Below are 19,702 nucleotides of genomic sequence, written 5' to 3'. Positions count from 1 at the left end.
GAAATAAAATAACATGGTTGCATAAGTTTACACGCACTCTTATAACTGGGGATGTAGCTGTGTTCAGGATTAAGCAATCACATTCAAACATACATTAAATAGGAGTCAGTACACACATATCTTCATTTAAAGTGCCTCTGATTAACCCCAATTATAGTTCAGTTGTTCTAGTAGGTCTTTCCTGACATTTTCTTAGTCGCATCCTACAGCAAAAGCCATTTCCGCAGAGAGCTTCCAAAGCATCAGAGGGATCTCATTGTTAAAAGGTATCAGTCAGGAGAAGGGTACAAAAGAATTTTGAAGGCATTAGATATACCATGAAACACAGAGAAGACTGTCATCATGAAGTGGAGAAAATATGGCACAACAATGACATTACCAAGAATGGGATTTCCCTCCAAAATTGATAAAAAGATGAGAAGAAAACTGGTCAATGAGGCTGCCAAGAGTCCTAAAGCAACAATAAAGGAGCTGCAGGAATATCTGGCAAGTACTGATTGTGTGGTACATGTGACAACAATCTCCCGTATTCTTCATATGTCTGGGCAATGGGGTAGAGTGGCGAGATGAAAGCCTTTTCTTACAAAGAAAAACATCCAAGCCAAAATAAATTTTGTAAAAACACATCTGAAGTCTCCCAAAAGCATGTGGGAAAATGTGTTATGGTCTGATGAAACCAAAGCTGAACTTTTTGGCCATAACTCCAAAAGATATGTTTGGTGCAAAAACAACACTGCATATCACCAAAAAAAACACAATACCCACAGTGAAGCATGGTGGTGGCAGCATCATGCGTTGGGGCTGTTTTTATTTAGCTGCAACAAAGGCCTTAGTCAAGGTAGAGGGAATTATGAAAAGTTCCTAATACCAGTCAATATTGGCACAAAACCTTCAGGCTTCTGCTAGAAAGCTGAACATGGAAAGAAACTTCATCTTTTAGGCATGAAAATGACCCAAAGCATACATCCAAATCAAAAAAGGAATGGCTTCACCAGAGGAAGATTAAAGTTTTGGAATGGCCTAGCCAGAGCCCAGACCTGAATCCAATTGAAAATCTGTGGGGTGATATGAAGAGGGCTGTGCATAGGAGATGTCCTCACAATCTGACAGATTAGGAGTGTTTTTTCAGAGTGGGCAAATATTGCCAAGTCAAGATGTGCCATACTGATAGACTCATACTCAAAAAGACTGAGTGCTGTATTTAAATCAAAAGGTGCTTCAACAAAGTATTCTTTTAAGGGTGTGCACACTTATGCAACCATTTAATTGAATTTTTTTATTTTTACTTCCCTCCACCTAAGACTGCTTTCACACTGAAAGCGCTAGCCATGAGCTAAAACAAGTGGCGCTTTCCCACCGCTTTTGGGACGCTTTTAAACCCTAAATGGTTAAAAACACCCCCGTTTTGCAGCGCTTTCAAAATGCTGTCCATTCATTACAATGGGCAGGGTATTTTGCCTGCTCCAAATCTGCCCCAAAGATGCTGCTTGTAGGAGTTTTTGTAACATTCCGCAAGCGCACTACCCGAGTGTGAAAAGTCACACTTGAATAAATGGGAGGTGGTTTTCAGGTGCTTAGCAGATGCTATTTCCAGCACTAATGTACCTGAAAACCGCCCCAGTGTGAAAGGGGTCTAAAAGATTTCAGTTTGTTGTTCAACTGAGTTGTACAGTTTATAAGTCACATAAAGGTGGAAAAAAGTTCTGAAATGATTTATCTTTGTCTCATTTTTTTTACATCACAGAAACCTGACATTTTAACAGGGGTGTGTAGACTTTTCACTCATCACTCATCTAGAACAGGTAGGCAAATAAGGAATTGCAACTTTTCTCTAACTTTTACTTTTGCTACATGTTTGTTCTGGTTCAGTGACTAAGAAATACTGAATCCAGACATAAGCAGAACACTGGCATTTTTTGGAAGTGTTTTTCTCATGACAGGAACACTTTGACTGTTAATTTGGATACTGTGAATATGGCATCGATTGGATTTCACTACATCTTTATCTCACCTCTAATCGATTATTGGCACATCCTAAAAGTACCATGTTGGCTCTATCTTTCTCACTGGAAATCGGACTCCAGGGCCAGATATTATCCTCTAGTATTGGCCACCAGCAAATTGCTAGATCCTGTACACAGTTTAGTGCAAGATGACGGCTCAGGTGACGAACCTTTGGTCCTGGTATGTCAATATATGAAATCTATAAAAAATAAAAATAAGTAAAGATTAACAAATACCATAATTTTAATGTCAGTTTTAAAGCGGTAGTAAACTCCTGAATTCGATTTTTACCTACAGGTAAGCTTATAATAAAGTGAGATATTCACTTGGTTGGCCGCCTGTGATGTCACAGGCGCATGCACTCTGAAGGACTGGCATACCCATGCAGATCCTTTAGAGCTTTGTGCCGTGGATATGACTCCCATCCACATGCGTGGGAGTGATGCCATCACGGCTCAGCCATTTCGGCTTCAAGCGGTGACAGCACGCTGCTGGAGGGCTTTGTTTCAAGGTAAGTCTTTCATAATGTGCTAGCACCTTTACCTTGCAGGGAGAATTTTATTTATTTTTTCCTAAAGTTTACTACCGCTGTAAATACGTAAACCAACTTCTATTATGTCTTGTTTTAGCTGGGCAACAATGTGTTCTTTTGGCTGAGATTATTTCATGCCGCTACATAGTTCACACTTGTTTTTTTATTCTTTATTTATTGTGACTCTGAAGTCAGTGATTAAGTCAGACTTGTATCCAGAACATTTAAGGCCATGAACAATAATGGATAACCATAACAATAAGTGACATGAAAAAAGACTTTTTACACTAGAGAAGCCTTGATCAGGGCTAACTGACTTGCAGAGAGCAAGGCCTTGATTACAAGCTTTTTGGGTAGGTTCAATAAATATCTGGAGCACTTAATCTGTAGGTCACCTGAGGAGGAACTGAACATAATGCCCTGCAGTAGAAGTTTACCTGTTATTTAGGTCCGGTTCACACTGCTGCGATGTTGGAACCCTGTAAATCCACTGCGGGTTCCCAAATTGCACCCAACTCGCACGGCAGTTCACGCTGCCATATGCAAACTGCAGGGAGTGTCAATACATTGTTAATGACACCCCCATTTCAGCTCGCATATTGCATTGCGAACTGTCAGTTTGTACATGAATCGGATCACATAGGTGTGAACACCCATGCGATCAGATTCTAGTGCGGACCAAAAAAGGGTCCTGTGCGAGTTTAGTTCGAATGCGAGCCTGAAATCGAATTGCATGGACATCGCATGTGATTTGCACTGCAGTGCAGTGCGAATCACATGCAATCATGCACCACGCAGCAGTGTGAACCAGCCCTGAAAGTGGATGTAAACCCGATTCATGAAATTTGAGCTGGGCACATATATCTGCAGTGTTTTCTTATCTTTCTTCAAAGCACTATGACCCATAGCTGTCTCCTGCTCCATTCTTCTGTTATCAGCCTGATAATTCCTGACAAGTTCTCTGTCACATATGATAAAAGCAGCCTGAGTTTTGTGCTGAGGAGGATGCTATAAATAGATTAGCACAGAGCTGAACGATTCAATGATCAGCTCTCAAAGTCTCTACCCATGAGGAGAGGATGTGTGTGCCTTTCCTCCAATCAGCTGTCTTAGCTGTATGCCCAGGCTTCACAGCAGTGCTGACCAGGAAGTAAAAATCTCTTAACATGATCTGAACTTTCTAAAGAATATAAAAAGCTGAAGACAGCAGATATGCATGTAAAACTTATCTAGGGAGATTTGTTTCATCTCTGTGTATCATCTGAGGCGGTTCACTTCACTGGGTATATGTGAAGGTTTACATCCACTTTAACCGCTTCCCAACCGCCTCACGCCGATATATACATCGGCAGCAGGGCACGTACAGGCAGAATCACGTACCTGTACGTTGAACTTTAAGAGGCGGCGGGAAGCTCCGTGAGTCGGGTTGCGGGTCCCACGGACTCGATCGCCAAGGAAGAACGAGGAGATGCTATAGTAAACAAGCATCTCCCCATTCTGCCTAGCAACAAGTGACACTGATCTCTGCTCCCTGTGACTGGAGCAGAGATCAGTGATGTGCACAACACAGCCACGCCCCCCACAGTTAGCAACATGCCCCTAGGACACACTTAACCCCTACACTGCCAACTTCTGGTTAACCCCTTCACTGCCAGTATCATTTACACAGGAATGTCTGATGTGTCCGCCATAATGTTGTAGTCACGATAAAAATTGCTAATCACCGACATTTAAAAAAAATAAAAAATTTATTAAAGTGGTTGTATAGTCAATTTTTTGACTTTTACCTACAGGAAAGCCTATAATAAGGCTTACCTGTAGGTAAAAAAAAAAAATCTCCTAAACCTGTACGGTTTAGGGGATATTCTCCTCCCCAGACGCCGGACCCTGCCGGAAAGAAATCTCCCGCGCGCATGCGCGGGAGTGACGATATCGCGGCTCCAGCCACTCACAGTGCCGGAGCCGCGATACCCGGAAGAAACGCAGAGGGAACATGTCAGCTCCCTCGGCGTGGATTGGGCCAGATGTTGGGGCCTCATTCTAAGGTAAGTATTTCATAATGAGCTAGTATGCCGTGCATACTAGCTCATTATGCCTTTTCCTTTGCAGGTCTGGAAGAAAAAAAAAACTTCAGCGGGTATACAACCGCTTTAATAAAAATGCCATAAAACGATCCCCTATTTTGTAAACACTATAACTTTTGTGCAAACCAATCAATAATCACTTATTGCGATTTTTTTTTTACAAAAATGATGTAGAAGAATATGTATCAGCCTAAACTGAAGAAAAAAAAAAGTTTTTTTATATATTTTGGGGGGATATTTATTATAGCTAAAAGTAAAAAATAATGCTTTTTTTTTAAATTTCGCTCTTTTTTTGTTTATAGCGCAAAAAATAAAAATCACAGAGGTGATCAAATACCACCAAAAGAACGCTCTATTTGTGGGAAAAAAAAAGGACATCAATTTTGTTTGGGAACCACGTCGCATGACTGCGCAATTGTCAGTTAAAGCGACGCAGTGCTGTATCGCAAAAAGTGCTCTGGTTAGGAAGGGGGTAAATGCTTCCGGTGCTGAAGTGGTTAAGGATAAAGAAAGAGGTGCATGTGAGAGTAGGACACTCTGAGGAAGGGAAGTAGGGGAAGGGAATAGCGAGGTATAAGAATGAAAAAAGGGGGGGTTAGGGGGAAGGGTATAGGGGAGGCACAGATCGGTAGGTAGTAGGAGATTTAAGAAAGCAGTGTTAATTTTCTAATGTGGGGTGGGAGGTGAGGGGAGCCCGATATCTATCAGAGAAGATACATTGAGTCCAGTAGAACCATGTATTCACAAAGTGGGCTCCCTGTTTATGTAAGGATGTTATAGGATCCTCCATATGCTAAATATTGTTAACTCTGTCGATCCATTGTCCAACTGTGGGTGGAGTCAGAGATTTTCACTGCGTTGGAACACACACCTTAGCAGTTATGAGATGTCTCACCGAGGAATGGTGATATTTATGCTTAAACAAAAAGTTTACACTTGCTTTTTATATTTGAATGAACAATTTTGATTGTTTTAGTTTTCTTGAATTTACGTCAATTAAGACATTAAGCAACAATCAATAATTGTCTCATCTGTTCCTAGACTACACTGGATAACACAATTGGGGACATTTACTAAACTGAAGTAGACAGAATCTTCAGCAGTTGTACATGGCAACCAATCAGCTTCTATCTTCAGCTTCTTCCATTAGGCTTTGAAAATGAAAGACAGAAGCAAATTGGTTGCCATGCATAACTGCTCCAGTTTCAAAATGGTGACCAACTGCAAACCTGTAGAGAGCTCCTCAAGAGGCTCTCCTCAGGAAATAGTTGTCTGCGTGCAGAAGGCCAGCATGTTGTTGAAGTCTACTGGAGACTGACAAGCTGATTCTGTTTGTCTTGCACCAGTCTTTTCACACACTGATCCGACTGACACAGGTTTTTATTGTTTTGTGCTCCAGATTCCGCCTGCTCAAGTTCTGATACATTCCCCTCAATATGCACAGATACATGACGCCAAACACAGTAGCCCACAAGCTCTATGTATAATGTATAATGTCTGACTAAAATAGTAATGCTGGAAGTCTATTGGCTAAAACAGAGCTTGTGTCACAACTCATTTTGGCCAATCACGGTGGAGTATTAATGTTAGTTCCTGAGAGCCTCAATCAACCCAAAAGCCTAATAGATAACACTAACCAGCTGCAAGTGTTGCACACATCTCATAAGCTAATGCACTTAGACAAAAAATAGTAAATTATACGCTGAGCTTTAGAATATTACAAAATAAATGCGTGCTGAAGATTAAAACAAACACATGTAGTGTTAATGTGAAGTGGCATATGTGACAAATGTGATATGACCAAAATAAAAACAATAAATATGTCAATTAAAACATTAATAATAAAGTGCTCATGTGCATCCAAGTGCTTTGTAACACAGATATAAATGTCCAGAGGTATATAGGGAACAACACTAGTTCCACTTTAAATAGCAAAAAGTGCTATTGTGCAAAAAGTAAAAAAAGTGCATATGCATGGTATCCAGTAATAGCATAGCTGATATGCTTTTAAATCCATGCATCTAAATATAATTGACAGGTGTTGCAGATCATGCATTGGTGCTCTTATTCCAGTGACCCCCTAGGTATTAAATGCTCACCTTGGAGCTTGTGACTTGGCAATTATGCTCAGTAAGGATATATCTGGTTTGTATAGTAATGATACTAAAAAAAAAGGGGTTGTTTTGTTTCAATCAAGGATGATTCTTGCAGTTAGTCTTGTCCCATTCTTGTTAGCTTGCCCCTTTATACCCATGCCCCTAATATAACCATTGACCAACTGTGTTAAAAATGGTAGAACAGAGAAAAGATGAACAGACAGCCTCGTACACACAATCGGATTGTTGGCCAACAAAACCGTGGACTTTTGTCCGAAGGTCGTTGGCCCAAACTTGGCTTGCATACATACGGCACACATGACAATTGTTGGCCAACAAATACGAATGTAGTGACGTACTGCATTGTTTTACAGCTCTTTAACGCCACCCTTTGTGCGCCTTCTGCTATTTAGTAGAGGTTTGGAGTGTTGATTCTTGCTTTTCATTTCCCACTTTTCATTTCACGCTTTTTAGTTCATTTCTGAATGGGCGTTCATCAACAAGACAATCGAAGGAGATAATGTGTAATTATTGGCCTTGGAGTTATTGCTTTGACATTATTTTTTTGGTTGAATAATTTTTGAATAAGAATGATTTGATTTTGTATATTTTCTATATTTTTGGATGCATAGAATGCACTTTTGGATAAGTTCTATTGGCAGATAGCATTTCTAATTGTATTTGTTTTCTTTTTAATGCACAATAAAAAAATTGTGTAGACTAATACTTGGCTATGTGTCTTCAAATGAGAGTTTAGGAGTAGGCAGTTGCATTTAAAAAAATACAATGTAAAACTTACAAGGGATACCAACATAGTTGTATCTTTGATCTTAAAAACTACGGGATAATGGTGTTGTGGTAACTTGCCAAAAAAAAGCATAATAGTATTATTCTTGATATCACTAGAAAAAAAAAGCAATTGAAAATTTGTTTGCAATAACTCCATCAGTATCACCAGCAAAGCAGCTTCATTATTTATAATTATCCCATTAAAGAAGAAGAAGAAAATTGTGCGCTGCATTTCGAGATTTCATAATTTGCTACGTCACGAATGTTAATTCTCCATTACAAATGCTAGTTTACAAGACTGACCGCTTCTGGCTCGTCCTTGCTTCCGAGCATGCGTGTTTGTACTTTGGACTTTTGTCTGATAGACGGAGCATACACACGCTTGGATTTTCCGCCAACAGCCTGTCATCACACATTTCCGGTCGGAAAATCCGATCATTTGTACGAGGCTTTCGGCTATTGTCTGGATTTGTCATTCAACAGCCTGTTAAGGTATTGCAAATAGGGCTGTAGGGGAAGGTACCTACAGATATTGGCTATCTGCACATATGGGGAAAGAAAGTTTGACTGCTGTCTGAAATGTTTCTAATATCCAATCTATGGCCAGCTTAAGCCAAGCATTCAACTGTGCACAGTACTGAGATGATGGTCTTTACATTGATTATGAGTGAGCTGTGGGACACACAGGGGTCAGAGGCAAAGGTCACATTTTTCTTTTATCCCGGAAAATCCCTTTAATAACAATATGGTTGAGCACCAGTGACTTAGATGATATGCAGGGGAAAATCTGTTTTGCCAGTAAATGCAAAAGTAACAATCATTTAATTACATGAGAATGCCATTTAAATGCACACTAAACACTAACACATAAATATGCACAGTGAAATGCTATGGACTTGTGTGTGTGTGTGTGTGTGTGTGTGTGCGCGTGTTATGCTTTGAAAGCCTCTTTATCCCTTTTATAACCAGAGGTCATTGATGTCTAGATGCCCAGATCAAATGTAGCAGTGTCAGAATAGGTTGGTCAATTTGTCAGTAGTAACTCAATGACTAATCCACCTAGCAAAATATTTTTTTAAAGACATATAAAACATCTCTTAGGTACATTGTTCTATTAAATACCAAGCTAATCTTTAATTTTTGTCTGACAAATTCACAAAAATATTTTATTTTTACTTTTGACATTTAAAAAAAAACATTTTTAACAACATGGAGATACCCTCTTTAAAGCAACCATGTTGCTATTTTAAAATAATAAATAAAACCTAGCCTTCAAAGAAAAGACTTAATACTTGCCTGTCTCAGTATCCATGATGCAAATCTTCACTCTATTGCACTGGGGGCTGGTGTTTTTTTGGGGGAGGCGGCAAACAACTACCCCCCCTCCCCTGTGTGTAATTTAATCTCAGTATAAATGCAGCTGTTCTGTGAAGCCCTCAGAGGTTTGTATGAGCACTGTTCAATCCATCATCCAAAAATGGATTGCACAACTGCAAACCTACCAAGACATGGTTGTCCACCTAAAATGACAGGCCAGTCAAGGAATACATTAATCAGAAATGCAGCCAAGAGGCCCATGGTAACTCTGGAGGAGGTGCAGAGATCCACAGCTCAGATGGGAGAATCTGTGCACAGGGCAACTATTAGTCATGCACTCCACAAATCTGGCCTGTGTCTTCTTCTAGCTCATGGTGGCTTCTGCTGTGCATCTCTGCCCTCCTCCTGCTAAGGCTCCAATAGGATTGCCTGTCCTTTCAGCCATTTGGGTGAGGGGTCTCAGACCCGCTTCTTGATTGGCCGGGAGGAGGATCAGTGTGGCGATAATGAATATTAATTCGCTATCATCACACAACTGGGTGGGCTAGGGCGCATTGTTCTGCGCTCAGAGCCCACCCTTTTTTGAAGCCCATTAGAGCCTCTGGCTCTAATCACATGCTTCAAAAAAACACCCACCCCACATTGGAATCCATGCTTCTGGCTTCCCTGTATATAGATCAGGGGGCCGGACACATGGATAGGGGGGCGGCACCTATGCTCCCCTAATGGATGGGTCGCCCCTGGTTGAAAGAAAGCCATAAGAAATCCCGTTTGCGAGAAGCCTTGTGGGGGACACAGCAAACATGTGAAAGAAGGTGCTCTGGTCAGATGAGACCAAAACTGAACTTTTTAACCTAAAAGCAAAACAATATGTGTGGCGGAAAACTAACAGAAGCAAAATAATTTATCGGCCCTGTGTCCTGAAAAGGTGTCCTGTCAAATGCTGAACTAAAGTTAGGTCCATATATATTTGGACAATTTTCATACTATTGGCTCTGTATGCCACCAGAAAAAAATGAAAACAAAACAATCCAAATTAAATTAACCACTTGCTGTCCGCAGGCTATCATAGGACATCCTCCGCTTTGTGGTGTTATATCTGAACGATGCCTGTAGCTACAGACATCATTCAGATATCAGCATTTTCAGCCGGCGATTCCCTACACCATAGGAATGATCATAGCGGCTGTTCTGCCACTTGAGAGTTCTTAAGGATGGGTAGAAGGGGACGTCCCCACCCTCCTGCCGCCCTCCAGTGCTTCTACCGACTCACCGATGCGATTGGCGAATCGGAGAACGAATCCGCTGGCCCCGGATCTTGAGCATAGAGATTTCGACACAGTCTCTATGACAGTTGGAGGCCGGGCGCGATGTTATGACATCACGCCCGGTCTCTGCATTAAAAAAAAAGCGCTCGCCTCGGCTGGGAAGCCGTGGTCGCTTTTTTTTTATTTGATTTTAGGCTTACCAGCCTAGAGGTTAGATGTGGGGTCTGATTGACCCCATATCTCACTGTAAAGAGGTCATGTCATGTCATATTCCTATTACAAGGGATGTATACATTCCATGTAATAGGAATAAAAGTGATCAAACATTTTTTTTTTTTAAGTGTTTAAAATTTTTTAAGTAAAATTAACAATAAATGTTTTTTTTTTTTATGTCCCTGTCCCCGTGTACTGGCACACAGAAGCGAATACATACATTAGTCCCGCCCACATATGAAAACTTTGTTCAAACCACACATGTGAGGTGCCGCCACGAATGTTAGAGCAAGAGCAATAATTCTAGCCCTAGACCTCCTCTGTAACTCAAAACAAGTAACCAGTAAAAAAAATTAAAGCGTCACCTATGGGGACTTCTAAGTACCGAAGTTTGGCGTCATTCCACAAGCATGTGCAATTTTGAAGCGTGACATGCTAGGTATCTATTTACTCGGTGTAAACTCATCTTTCACATTATGCAAAAAAATTGGGATAACTTTACTGTTTTGTTTTTTTAAAGCATGAAACTGTTTTTCCAAAAAAAAAAAAGCTTTCGAAAAATTGCTGCGCAAATACTGTGCAAGATAAAAAGTTTCAGTGACTGCCATTGTATGCTCTAGGGTCTTTGCTAAAAAAAAAAAAAAAAAAATAATGTTTGGGGGTTCTATGTGATTTTCTAGCAAAAAAATTATGATTTTTACATGTAGGAGCAAAGTGTCAGAATTGGCCTGGATGCCAAGTTGTTAAAGTGCAGACTTTTAGCTTTAATTCAAGGGGCTGAACATAAATATCAAGTACAAATTTTAAAAACTGCAACCATTTTTATACACAGTCCCCCCATTTTCAGGGGCTCAAATGTAATTGGACAAATTAATATAATCATAAATAAAATGTTAATTTTTAATAGTTTGTTGTGAATCATTTACTGACAATGACTGCCTGAAGTCTGGAACCCATGGACATTACTAAAGACTGGGTTTCCTCCTTTCGGATGCTTTGCCAGGCTCTAACTGCAGCTGTCTTCAGTTGTTCTTTGTTTGTGGGCCTTTCTGCCTTTAGTTTTGCCTTCAGCAACTGAAATGCATGCTCAATTGGGATGAGATCGGGTGATTGACTTGGCCATTGCAGAATATTCCACTTATTTTCCTTTAAAAGCTCTTGGGTTGCTTTTGCAGTGTGTTTTGGACCATTGTCTATCTGTACTGTGAAGTGCAGTCCAATCAACTTTGCTGCATTTGGCTGATTCTTGGCTGACAGTATATCTCTAAACACTTGTCACATCATCAATAAACACCAATGACTCTGGACGCCATGCATGCCAATGCCATCACACTGCCTCCACCATGTTTTACAGATGACGTCGTGTGCTTTCTGTCATGAGCTGTTCCAAGCCTTCTTCACGCTTTTTTCTACCCGTCATTCTGGTACACATTATTCTTAGTTTCATCTGTTCAAAGAACACTTTTCCAGAACTGGTTTGGCTTTTTTCGATGTTTTTTGGCAAAGTCTAATCTGGCTTTTCTATTCTTCATTCTTATGAATGATTTGCACCTTGTGGTTGAACCCTCTGTATGTGCTCTCCTGAAGTCTTCTCTTGATTATAGACTTTGACAATGATACGCTCACATCCTGGAGAGTGTATTTCACTTGCCTGGATGTTGTGAATGGGTTTTTCTTTACCATAGAGAGGATCCTGCGATCATCCACCACTGTTGTCTTCCGGGGATGTCCAGTCCTTTTTATGTTGCTTAGCTCACCAGCGTGCTCTTCTTTGTAAGAAACTGTTCATTTGACCACTCCTAATGTTGCTGCTATCTCTCTAATGGATTTGTTTCGTTTTTGAAGCCTTACAATGGCCTGTTTCACTTGCATGGACAGCTCCTTTGAACACATGATGCAGGTTCATAGCAATAGATTCCAAATGCAAATATAACAGAATCAAATCCAGACCTTTTACCTGCTTTATTGATGAAGATATAAAGAAGGAGTAGCCCACACCTGGCCATGAAACAGCTTTTGATTCAAATGTCCAATTACCAATTACTTTTGGTCCCTTGAAAAAAAAAGGGGGTCGGCTATTCTTAAGAGCTGTAATTCCTAAACCCTTCCTCTGATTTGGATGTACATAACCTCAAATTAAACCTGAGAGTATTATATAACTATAGCTTGAATATGTTTTGGTAAATATCTGAAAGAATCTAAAATTGTGCCTGTATCCAAAAGTCTGCTATTGCTCGCCTCTTTCTGAAAAGGTTAGCCATTTGTTCCTGGCTTCAAGTCACAAATACTGAACAATGCAGAAATGCAGGAAATTAAAGTAAGAGAAAAGACAGAATTCCTTATTCCTTTTAAGGAAAACTGACTCAAAATGTACCCAGAAAGAAGCTAACAAATTAGCATGTGAGGCAGGCAACTAGCATTTTCAAAAGGTCAGCAATAGCAACCCACAGAGTTTTTTTGTTTAGTTTAAAGTAAATATTTTACAGTAAATATGTTGCCTTTAGTTAAAAAAAGTCAAACTGACCAACAGATTGCGAGATATTATTAAGATATTAAGTTACAGTTGTGCTCATAAGTTTACATACCTTGGCAGAATTTATGATTTCTTGGCCATTTTTCAGAGAATATGGATAACACAAAAACTTTTCTTTCACTCATAGTTAGTGTTTGGCTCAAGCCATTTATTATCAATCAACTGTGTTTACTCTTTTTAAATCATAATCACAACAGAAACTACCCAAATGACCCTGATTAAAAGTTTACATACCCTGGTGATTTTGGCCTGATAACATGCACACAAGTTGACACAAAGGGGTTTGAATGGCTATTAAAGGTAACCACCCTCACCTGTGATCTGTTTGCTTGTAATTAGTGTGTGTGTACAAAAGGTCAATGAGCTTCTGGGCCCTTGCATCTTTAATCCAGTGCTACACTGACATTTTTGGATTCTGAGTCATGGGGAAAGAATTGTCAAAGGATCTGCAGGAAAAGGTAGTTGAACTGTATAAAACAGGAAAGGGATATAAAAAGATATCCAACAAACTGAGAATGCCAATCAGCAGTGTTCAAACGCTAATCAAGAAGTGGAAAATGAGGGGTACTGTTGAAACCAAACCACGGTCAGGTAGACCAACTAAAATTTCAGCCACAAATGCCAGGAAAATTGTTTGGGATACAAAGAAAAACCCACAAATAACGTCAGGTGAAATACAGGACTCGCTGAAAACATGTGGTTTGGCTGTTTCAAGATGCACAATAAGGAGGCACTTAAAGAAAGATGGGATGCATGGTCAAGTCGCCAGAAAAAAACCATTACTATGCAAATGCCACCAAATATCCCGCTTACAATACGGCAAACAGTACAGAGACAAGCATCAAACCTTCTGGCACAAAGTAATTTGGAGTGATGAGCTTTTTGGTCACAACCATAAATGTTTCATTTGGAGAGGAGTCAACAAGGCCTATGATAAAAAGGTACACCATTCCTACTATGAAACATGGAGGTGGATCGCTGGTGTTTTGGGGATGTGTGAGCTACAAAGGCACAGGAAATTTGGTCAAAATTGATGGCAAGATTAATGCAATAAGTTATCAAAAAATACTAGAGGAACATATGCATTCATCAGCCAGGAAACTGTGCATGAGACATACTTGGTAATTCCAACATGACAGTAATACAAAACACAAGGCCAAGTTGACCTGTCATTGGCTACAGCAGAATAAAGTGAAGGTTCTAGAGTGGTCACCTCAGTGTCCTGATCTCAATATCATTGAGCCACTCTGGGGAGATCTCAAATGTGAAGTTCATGCAAGACAGCCCAAGAATTTACAGGAACTGGAAGCTTTTTGCCAAGAGAAACAGGCAGCTTTTCCATCTGAGAAGATAAAGAGCCTCATCCACAAATACCACAAAAAACTTCAAGATGTCATTGATGTTAAAGGGGGCAATATGCAGAATTAAGAACTGGGGTATGTAAACTTTTGGCCAGGGTAATTTGGGTAGTTTCTGCTTCCAACACCAACAATGAGTGAAAGAAAAGTTTTTGTGTTATCATTCATATTCTCTGAAAAATGGCTAAGAAATCATAAATCAGGGTATCTATCAGTGTATGTAAACTTATGAGCACAACTGTATATACAAGTCTTATGTAGTCTCAGACCAGCTCAAGCATTATTTCTCATCTACCATTATTACTAAGCACCAGCAGACAGGGCAGTGAACATTCTCATTAAAGTGAAAATAAAACCAAAACTTTTTGGGTTAAAAACTGAATAGGGGTCTTCCTGACACACTGATAGGTGCCCACCTGACTCCTGGGATGAGGAGACCTCCTGTCTTCTGGCTGGGGAACCTCTGACCCCAGGTTGAGACCTCCTGTCTCCTGGCTGGGGCATCTCTGACCCTGCTTGAGACCACCTGTCTCTAACATGGGTGCTGTCTCCAAATTGGGAACCCCGAGCCACCCTCAGACTTGAGTATATAACAACCCTGCATACTTGTGTACTCACACGGGCTGCAGAAATCCAGTAAAATCCAGACACAGGAGTGAAGGTTCCATCCCACCCAAGACACTCTGGATCCTTCAAACTCCAAGTCCTAATCAAGCTTTACAGAATTCAGAGAAAGCCAAAAACACAGCTTCCTCTGCTCAGAAACAATCGCCTGTAACCTCGCATTAAGCCTTAATGCAAATCCTGTGTCATTTCCTCCTATATTTTCATAATGGCAGGGCCTTGCACGGTCACATATCCTAAAGATATTCTGTATATTATGTACAGGTTGGCTTCCGAATTATTGCCCATGCGATAAGTTAATTTGATCCTAGACGTGTGTTCAGAGCTTGAAGTCAAATTACAGCCCCCCCTCACAAAACGTGCATTTGATGTGGCATAGCCTTTTATTCCTATGACAAAACTGGGGTTTATCACATGGTGATAATGTAGACAGATCGTCCCACTTCGTAGACATTTATTTATGATTTCAGAACAGAAGCAAGAAAATGTCTGCATTAAAGTTATATAAAATCTCTGCAACGTATTGTATACTGTATAGTTTACCTGGAGGTGTCTACTATTATTTACTGGTGCTTCATTTAAAGAGGATAAACAATACCATCTTAATTGCATTCAGTTTTCCCTAGTCAGCGAAGTAAAAATGTCATGCCAAGTTCTTCTACCTCTTGGATACAATGGAGATTGGACCTCATGAATCTAAGTCTTAAAAAGAGCTGCCTTGATTGTACATTACCAGTATTATTAATTGCTATGTGTAAAAAAAGAGCTATGTTGCCCCTTATTTTTATTCATATTTATTTGATAATGCATGCAGCAGGAATAACATATTTTGAAGAAATTTTCAATTTGAGAAAATCACAAAAACAAACATAACCATCATTTATTATATTACAGACAATAAACAAAGAAGTTTACGGGCCCTGCCAACAGCAACACATCAAACCTCAACTGTAATCACTTCTGTAGTATATTTGAAAATAAAAGGATCTGATCAGTTGTTAAGGCCAGCTTTGGTACACTGGTTCAAGCCAAAGATGAAATACTCTAATAGTACTTTGCACAAGAAGTGTAGGATGAGAGAAAAGGCCCATACACACGATCTGACTTTTTGACAACAAACATGCAAATTAGCTGTTTTAAGGCAACATCCGACTGTGTACGTTCCATCGAACAAACTTTTTGAGTTTTCATCTGACTTTTGTTGGCTGTGCGAACGGACAAACTTTTTGACAACATAAATCCGATGGAGCAAAGTCCGATCGGGTGTACACAAAACCATCGGACTTTTGTACAAAGTACAAACATGCATGCTCAGAACCAATGCAAAAGATCAGACAACAATACAGAAGATGACCAAAGGGTAGCGCCATAATAATTGAACATCCTCTTTTGATGTGTCACCAATACGTTCGTGTTTTTTGCCTAACAAGTCCAATCGTATGTATGGAATACAAATTTGCGGCCAACGCCCTTTGTAGAAAAGTCCACGGGAAAGTTTGTACAAAGTCCGATTGTGTGTATGAGGCAAAGACTGCTTGACACACATTGCAGTTGGCAGAATTAGAACTAATTTGAGACAAAGTGCAAGGACTAAGCCCCAACACATACTATACTTCCTTTTACTTATTTTAACTACTGAGGGACACCAATAAGACCTCCCATTACTGCACAAAAGAGGATCTCAAGACTATATTCTATCAGACCCCAAAAGATTGTATTATCATCTTTGTGCACAAAGTTTCCCTAGCCAACAAATATCAAGAGAGTGGATACAAATTGTTTGTGTTCTGGTATATTCTACATCAGATATACTCCGTGATCAACCAAATGTGCTGGCACTGCCATAAGGCAGAGGGCACGTGCTATAACATATATTATGGAACCGCCCCAGACAGCAGTTCTGGAATACAGGAAAAAACACTACTGAAACTCTAACAGGTACTGTATGTCTTTTGTGGACAAACCATTGCCCTACCTACTTCATGATACTCTTTTACTGATAAAGAATTTTAAAAACTCCCTTTTCAAAGATCTACTGACTGTAGCGAAGGCATGTGGAAAAAAAAAAAACCAACCCTCTACTAAGACACAGGGATTTTAGTAATAGATAGTCCGCCTCACTGAAAGTTCCAGTGTAAAAAAAAGTGAGCAAAAAAAAAAAAAAAAAGAGCAGAAAAACAAGTGAGCAAAAAAACAATACATAAAACAAAAAAAATAACTACTATTAAAACCATAAACTCAGAGAGAGAGCGACAGAAAAATCAAAAGTCATTAAGATAAAGATCCACATCCCAACATTAATTAAGTCTGCTGGGTATTCTAGTATGAAGCCGGAAGATCCACAACATTTCACATTCTAACAGGCGGTGGACTAGATCTACTCCCCTTCAACGTGCTGTCACTCCCTCTATTCCTTGGAAAGAAAAGTGTGCCATACTGTATACTCTCCATGTAGATCTCTAAAATTCTTAGAAGCATTCAATAACTTTTTTGCATTGGGATTAGCTCCATCGCAATAATGTTCCCCAATGTGAATGCGCCTGATAGTACACCCAATATATTAACCACTTAAGGACCAAGCCTCTTTCTGAGATTTGGTGTATATATATATATATATATATATATATATATCCCAAACAATACATAACACCCTAGAGAATAAATTGGCGGTCATTGCAATACTTTCTGTCACACTGTACTTGCACAGCCGCCTTTTTGGAAAAAATACACTTTCTTGAATTAAAAAATAAGACAAAGTTAGCCTAATTTTTTTAAATTGTGAAAGATAATGTCACGCCAAGTAAATTGATACCAAACATGTCACGTTTTAAAAATTTCGCCCGCTAGTGGAATGGCGACAAACTTTTACCTTTCAAAAAATCTCCATAGGTGACATCTAAAAGATTCTACAGGTTGCATGTTTTGAGTTACAGAGGAGGTCTAGGGCTAGAATAATTGCTCTCGCTCTACCTCACATGTGTGGTTTGAACACCGTTTTCATATGCGGGAGCTGCTCACATATGTGTTCACTTCTGCACGCAAGCTCGGTGGGACAGGGCGCTTTTAAAAAGAGAAATGTTTTTCTTATTTATTTTACCTTTTATTTTTACACTGTTCTTTAAGAAGAAAAAAAATTGTGTCACTTTTATTCCTATTACAAGAAATATAAACATCCCTTGTAATAGAAAAAAACCATTGCAGGACCTCTTAAATATGAGATCTGGGGTCAAAAAGAACTCAGATCTCATAGTTACGCTAAAATGCAATAAAAAAAAATAAAAATAATTTAATGTCATTTGAAAAAAACAATAAAATAAAAATATGTCTCTTTAAGAGCTATGGACAGAAGTGACATTTTGACGTCACTTCCTCCCTGCAGTGGTATGGAGATGGGTGGGGGCCATCTTCCCCTCACTCATCTCCATACCACAGATGTGACAGGACCCGATCGCCTCCACCGTTGCCGGTGGCTCCGGCAAGCGGCCGACGGCACAGGAGCATGGCAGGAGGGATGGCCCCTCTCCCGCCGCAGATAAAGTGATCTTGTGGCAAATCCGCCACGGATAAAAGTGATCTTGCGGCGAATCCGCCAGAGAGACCACTTTTATCTGAAAGCGGGCCGCCTGCTGAAGAAGAGGATACTGGGGTTACGGCAGCTAGCTGCTGCCATAACAACAATACCCCTCTTCAAAGTACCGACGTATAATGATGGCGGGTGGTCTGTAAGTGGTTAAACAGATCACTGTTTGATCAAAAACCTTTTACCTGTTTTGCAACACAGCCTCTTTGCTCCTCTTATACAATTTATATTATCTGCATTTTGTCACCCCGCAGGGCTATGAGCAAATAGTACAACACCAAATCCAAAAACGTTCTGACACTGTGTAACATTGACATAAAAACAAAATGCAATGATTTGCAAATCTTATAAGAGAAGATGGTGGCGTTTCTGGATCATGTTCAAATATGACTTTTTTTTTGCATGACAGAGCTTTAACCACCAGACCAATTTTCAGCTTTCGGTGCTCTCACACTTTGAATGACAATTACTCAGTCATGCAACACTGGACCTATGAAATTTTTGTCCTTTTTTTTCACACAAATAGAGCTTTCTTTTGGTGGTATTTAATCACCGCTCGGTTTTTTTATTTTTTGTGCTATAAAAGGAAAAAGACCGAAAATTCTGTAAAAAAAATGAATTTTTCTTCGTTTCTGTTATAAAATTTAGCAGATTAGTAATTTTTTCTTCATAAATTTTGCCCAAAATTTATACTACTACATATCTTTGGTAAAAAATAAGTACAAATTGGTGGATATTATTTGGTCTTTGTGAAAGTTATAGAGTCCACAAGCTATGGTGCCAATATCTAAAAATTGATCACACCTGAAGTACTGACGACCTATTTCAATTCTTGAGACCCTAACATGCCAGAAAAGTACAAATACCCCCCAAATGACCCCTTTTTGGAAAGAAGACATTCCAAGGTATTTAGTAAGAGGCATAATGAGTTTTTTGAAGTTGTCATTTTCTCCCACAATTCTTTGCAAAATCAAGATTTTTTTTACTTTTTTTCTTCACAAAATTGTCATATTATCAGTTTATTTCTCACACACAGCATATGCATAAATTACACCCCAAAACACATTCTGCTATTTCAGAGTATGGCGATACCACATGTGTGAGACTTTTACACAGTGTGGCCACATACAGAGGCCCAACATGCAGGGAGCGTCATCAGGCGTTCTGGAGCACCCAGGACAATTCTAACATTTCTCTCCTACATGTAAAAATCATCATTTATTTGCTAGAAAATTACATAGAACCCCAAAACATATATTTTTTTTAGCAAACACCCTGGAGAATACAATGGTGGTCGTTGCAAC

At 39.6% G+C, this 19,702-nt stretch overlaps 1 protein-coding gene across 2 annotated transcripts in view; it reads right to left on the bottom strand.

Moving 5' to 3' along the window:
* The window catches only part of WDPCP (WD repeat containing planar cell polarity effector), a 547,580-nt gene that overhangs the window by 302,665 nt on the left and 225,213 nt on the right, over positions 1–19,702 (bottom strand). For both annotated transcript variants that reach the window (XM_077485980.1, XM_077485981.1), the window contains exon 9: positions 2,012–2,203. In XM_077485980.1, coding sequence (XP_077342106.1) covers positions 2,012–2,203 — 192 coding nt within the window. The remainder of the gene's footprint in view (positions 1–2,011; positions 2,204–19,702) is intronic.

The sequence above is a fragment of the Lithobates pipiens genome, unplaced genomic scaffold, assembly GCF_037356315.1.
Source record: "Lithobates pipiens isolate NorthernLeopardFrog02 unplaced genomic scaffold, aLitPip1_a1.2 Scaffold_18, whole genome shotgun sequence".
In the NCBI taxonomy this organism is placed as follows: domain Eukaryota; kingdom Metazoa; phylum Chordata; class Amphibia; order Anura; family Ranidae; genus Lithobates; species Lithobates pipiens.
This window is presented reverse-complemented; position numbering and strand designations above follow the sequence as displayed.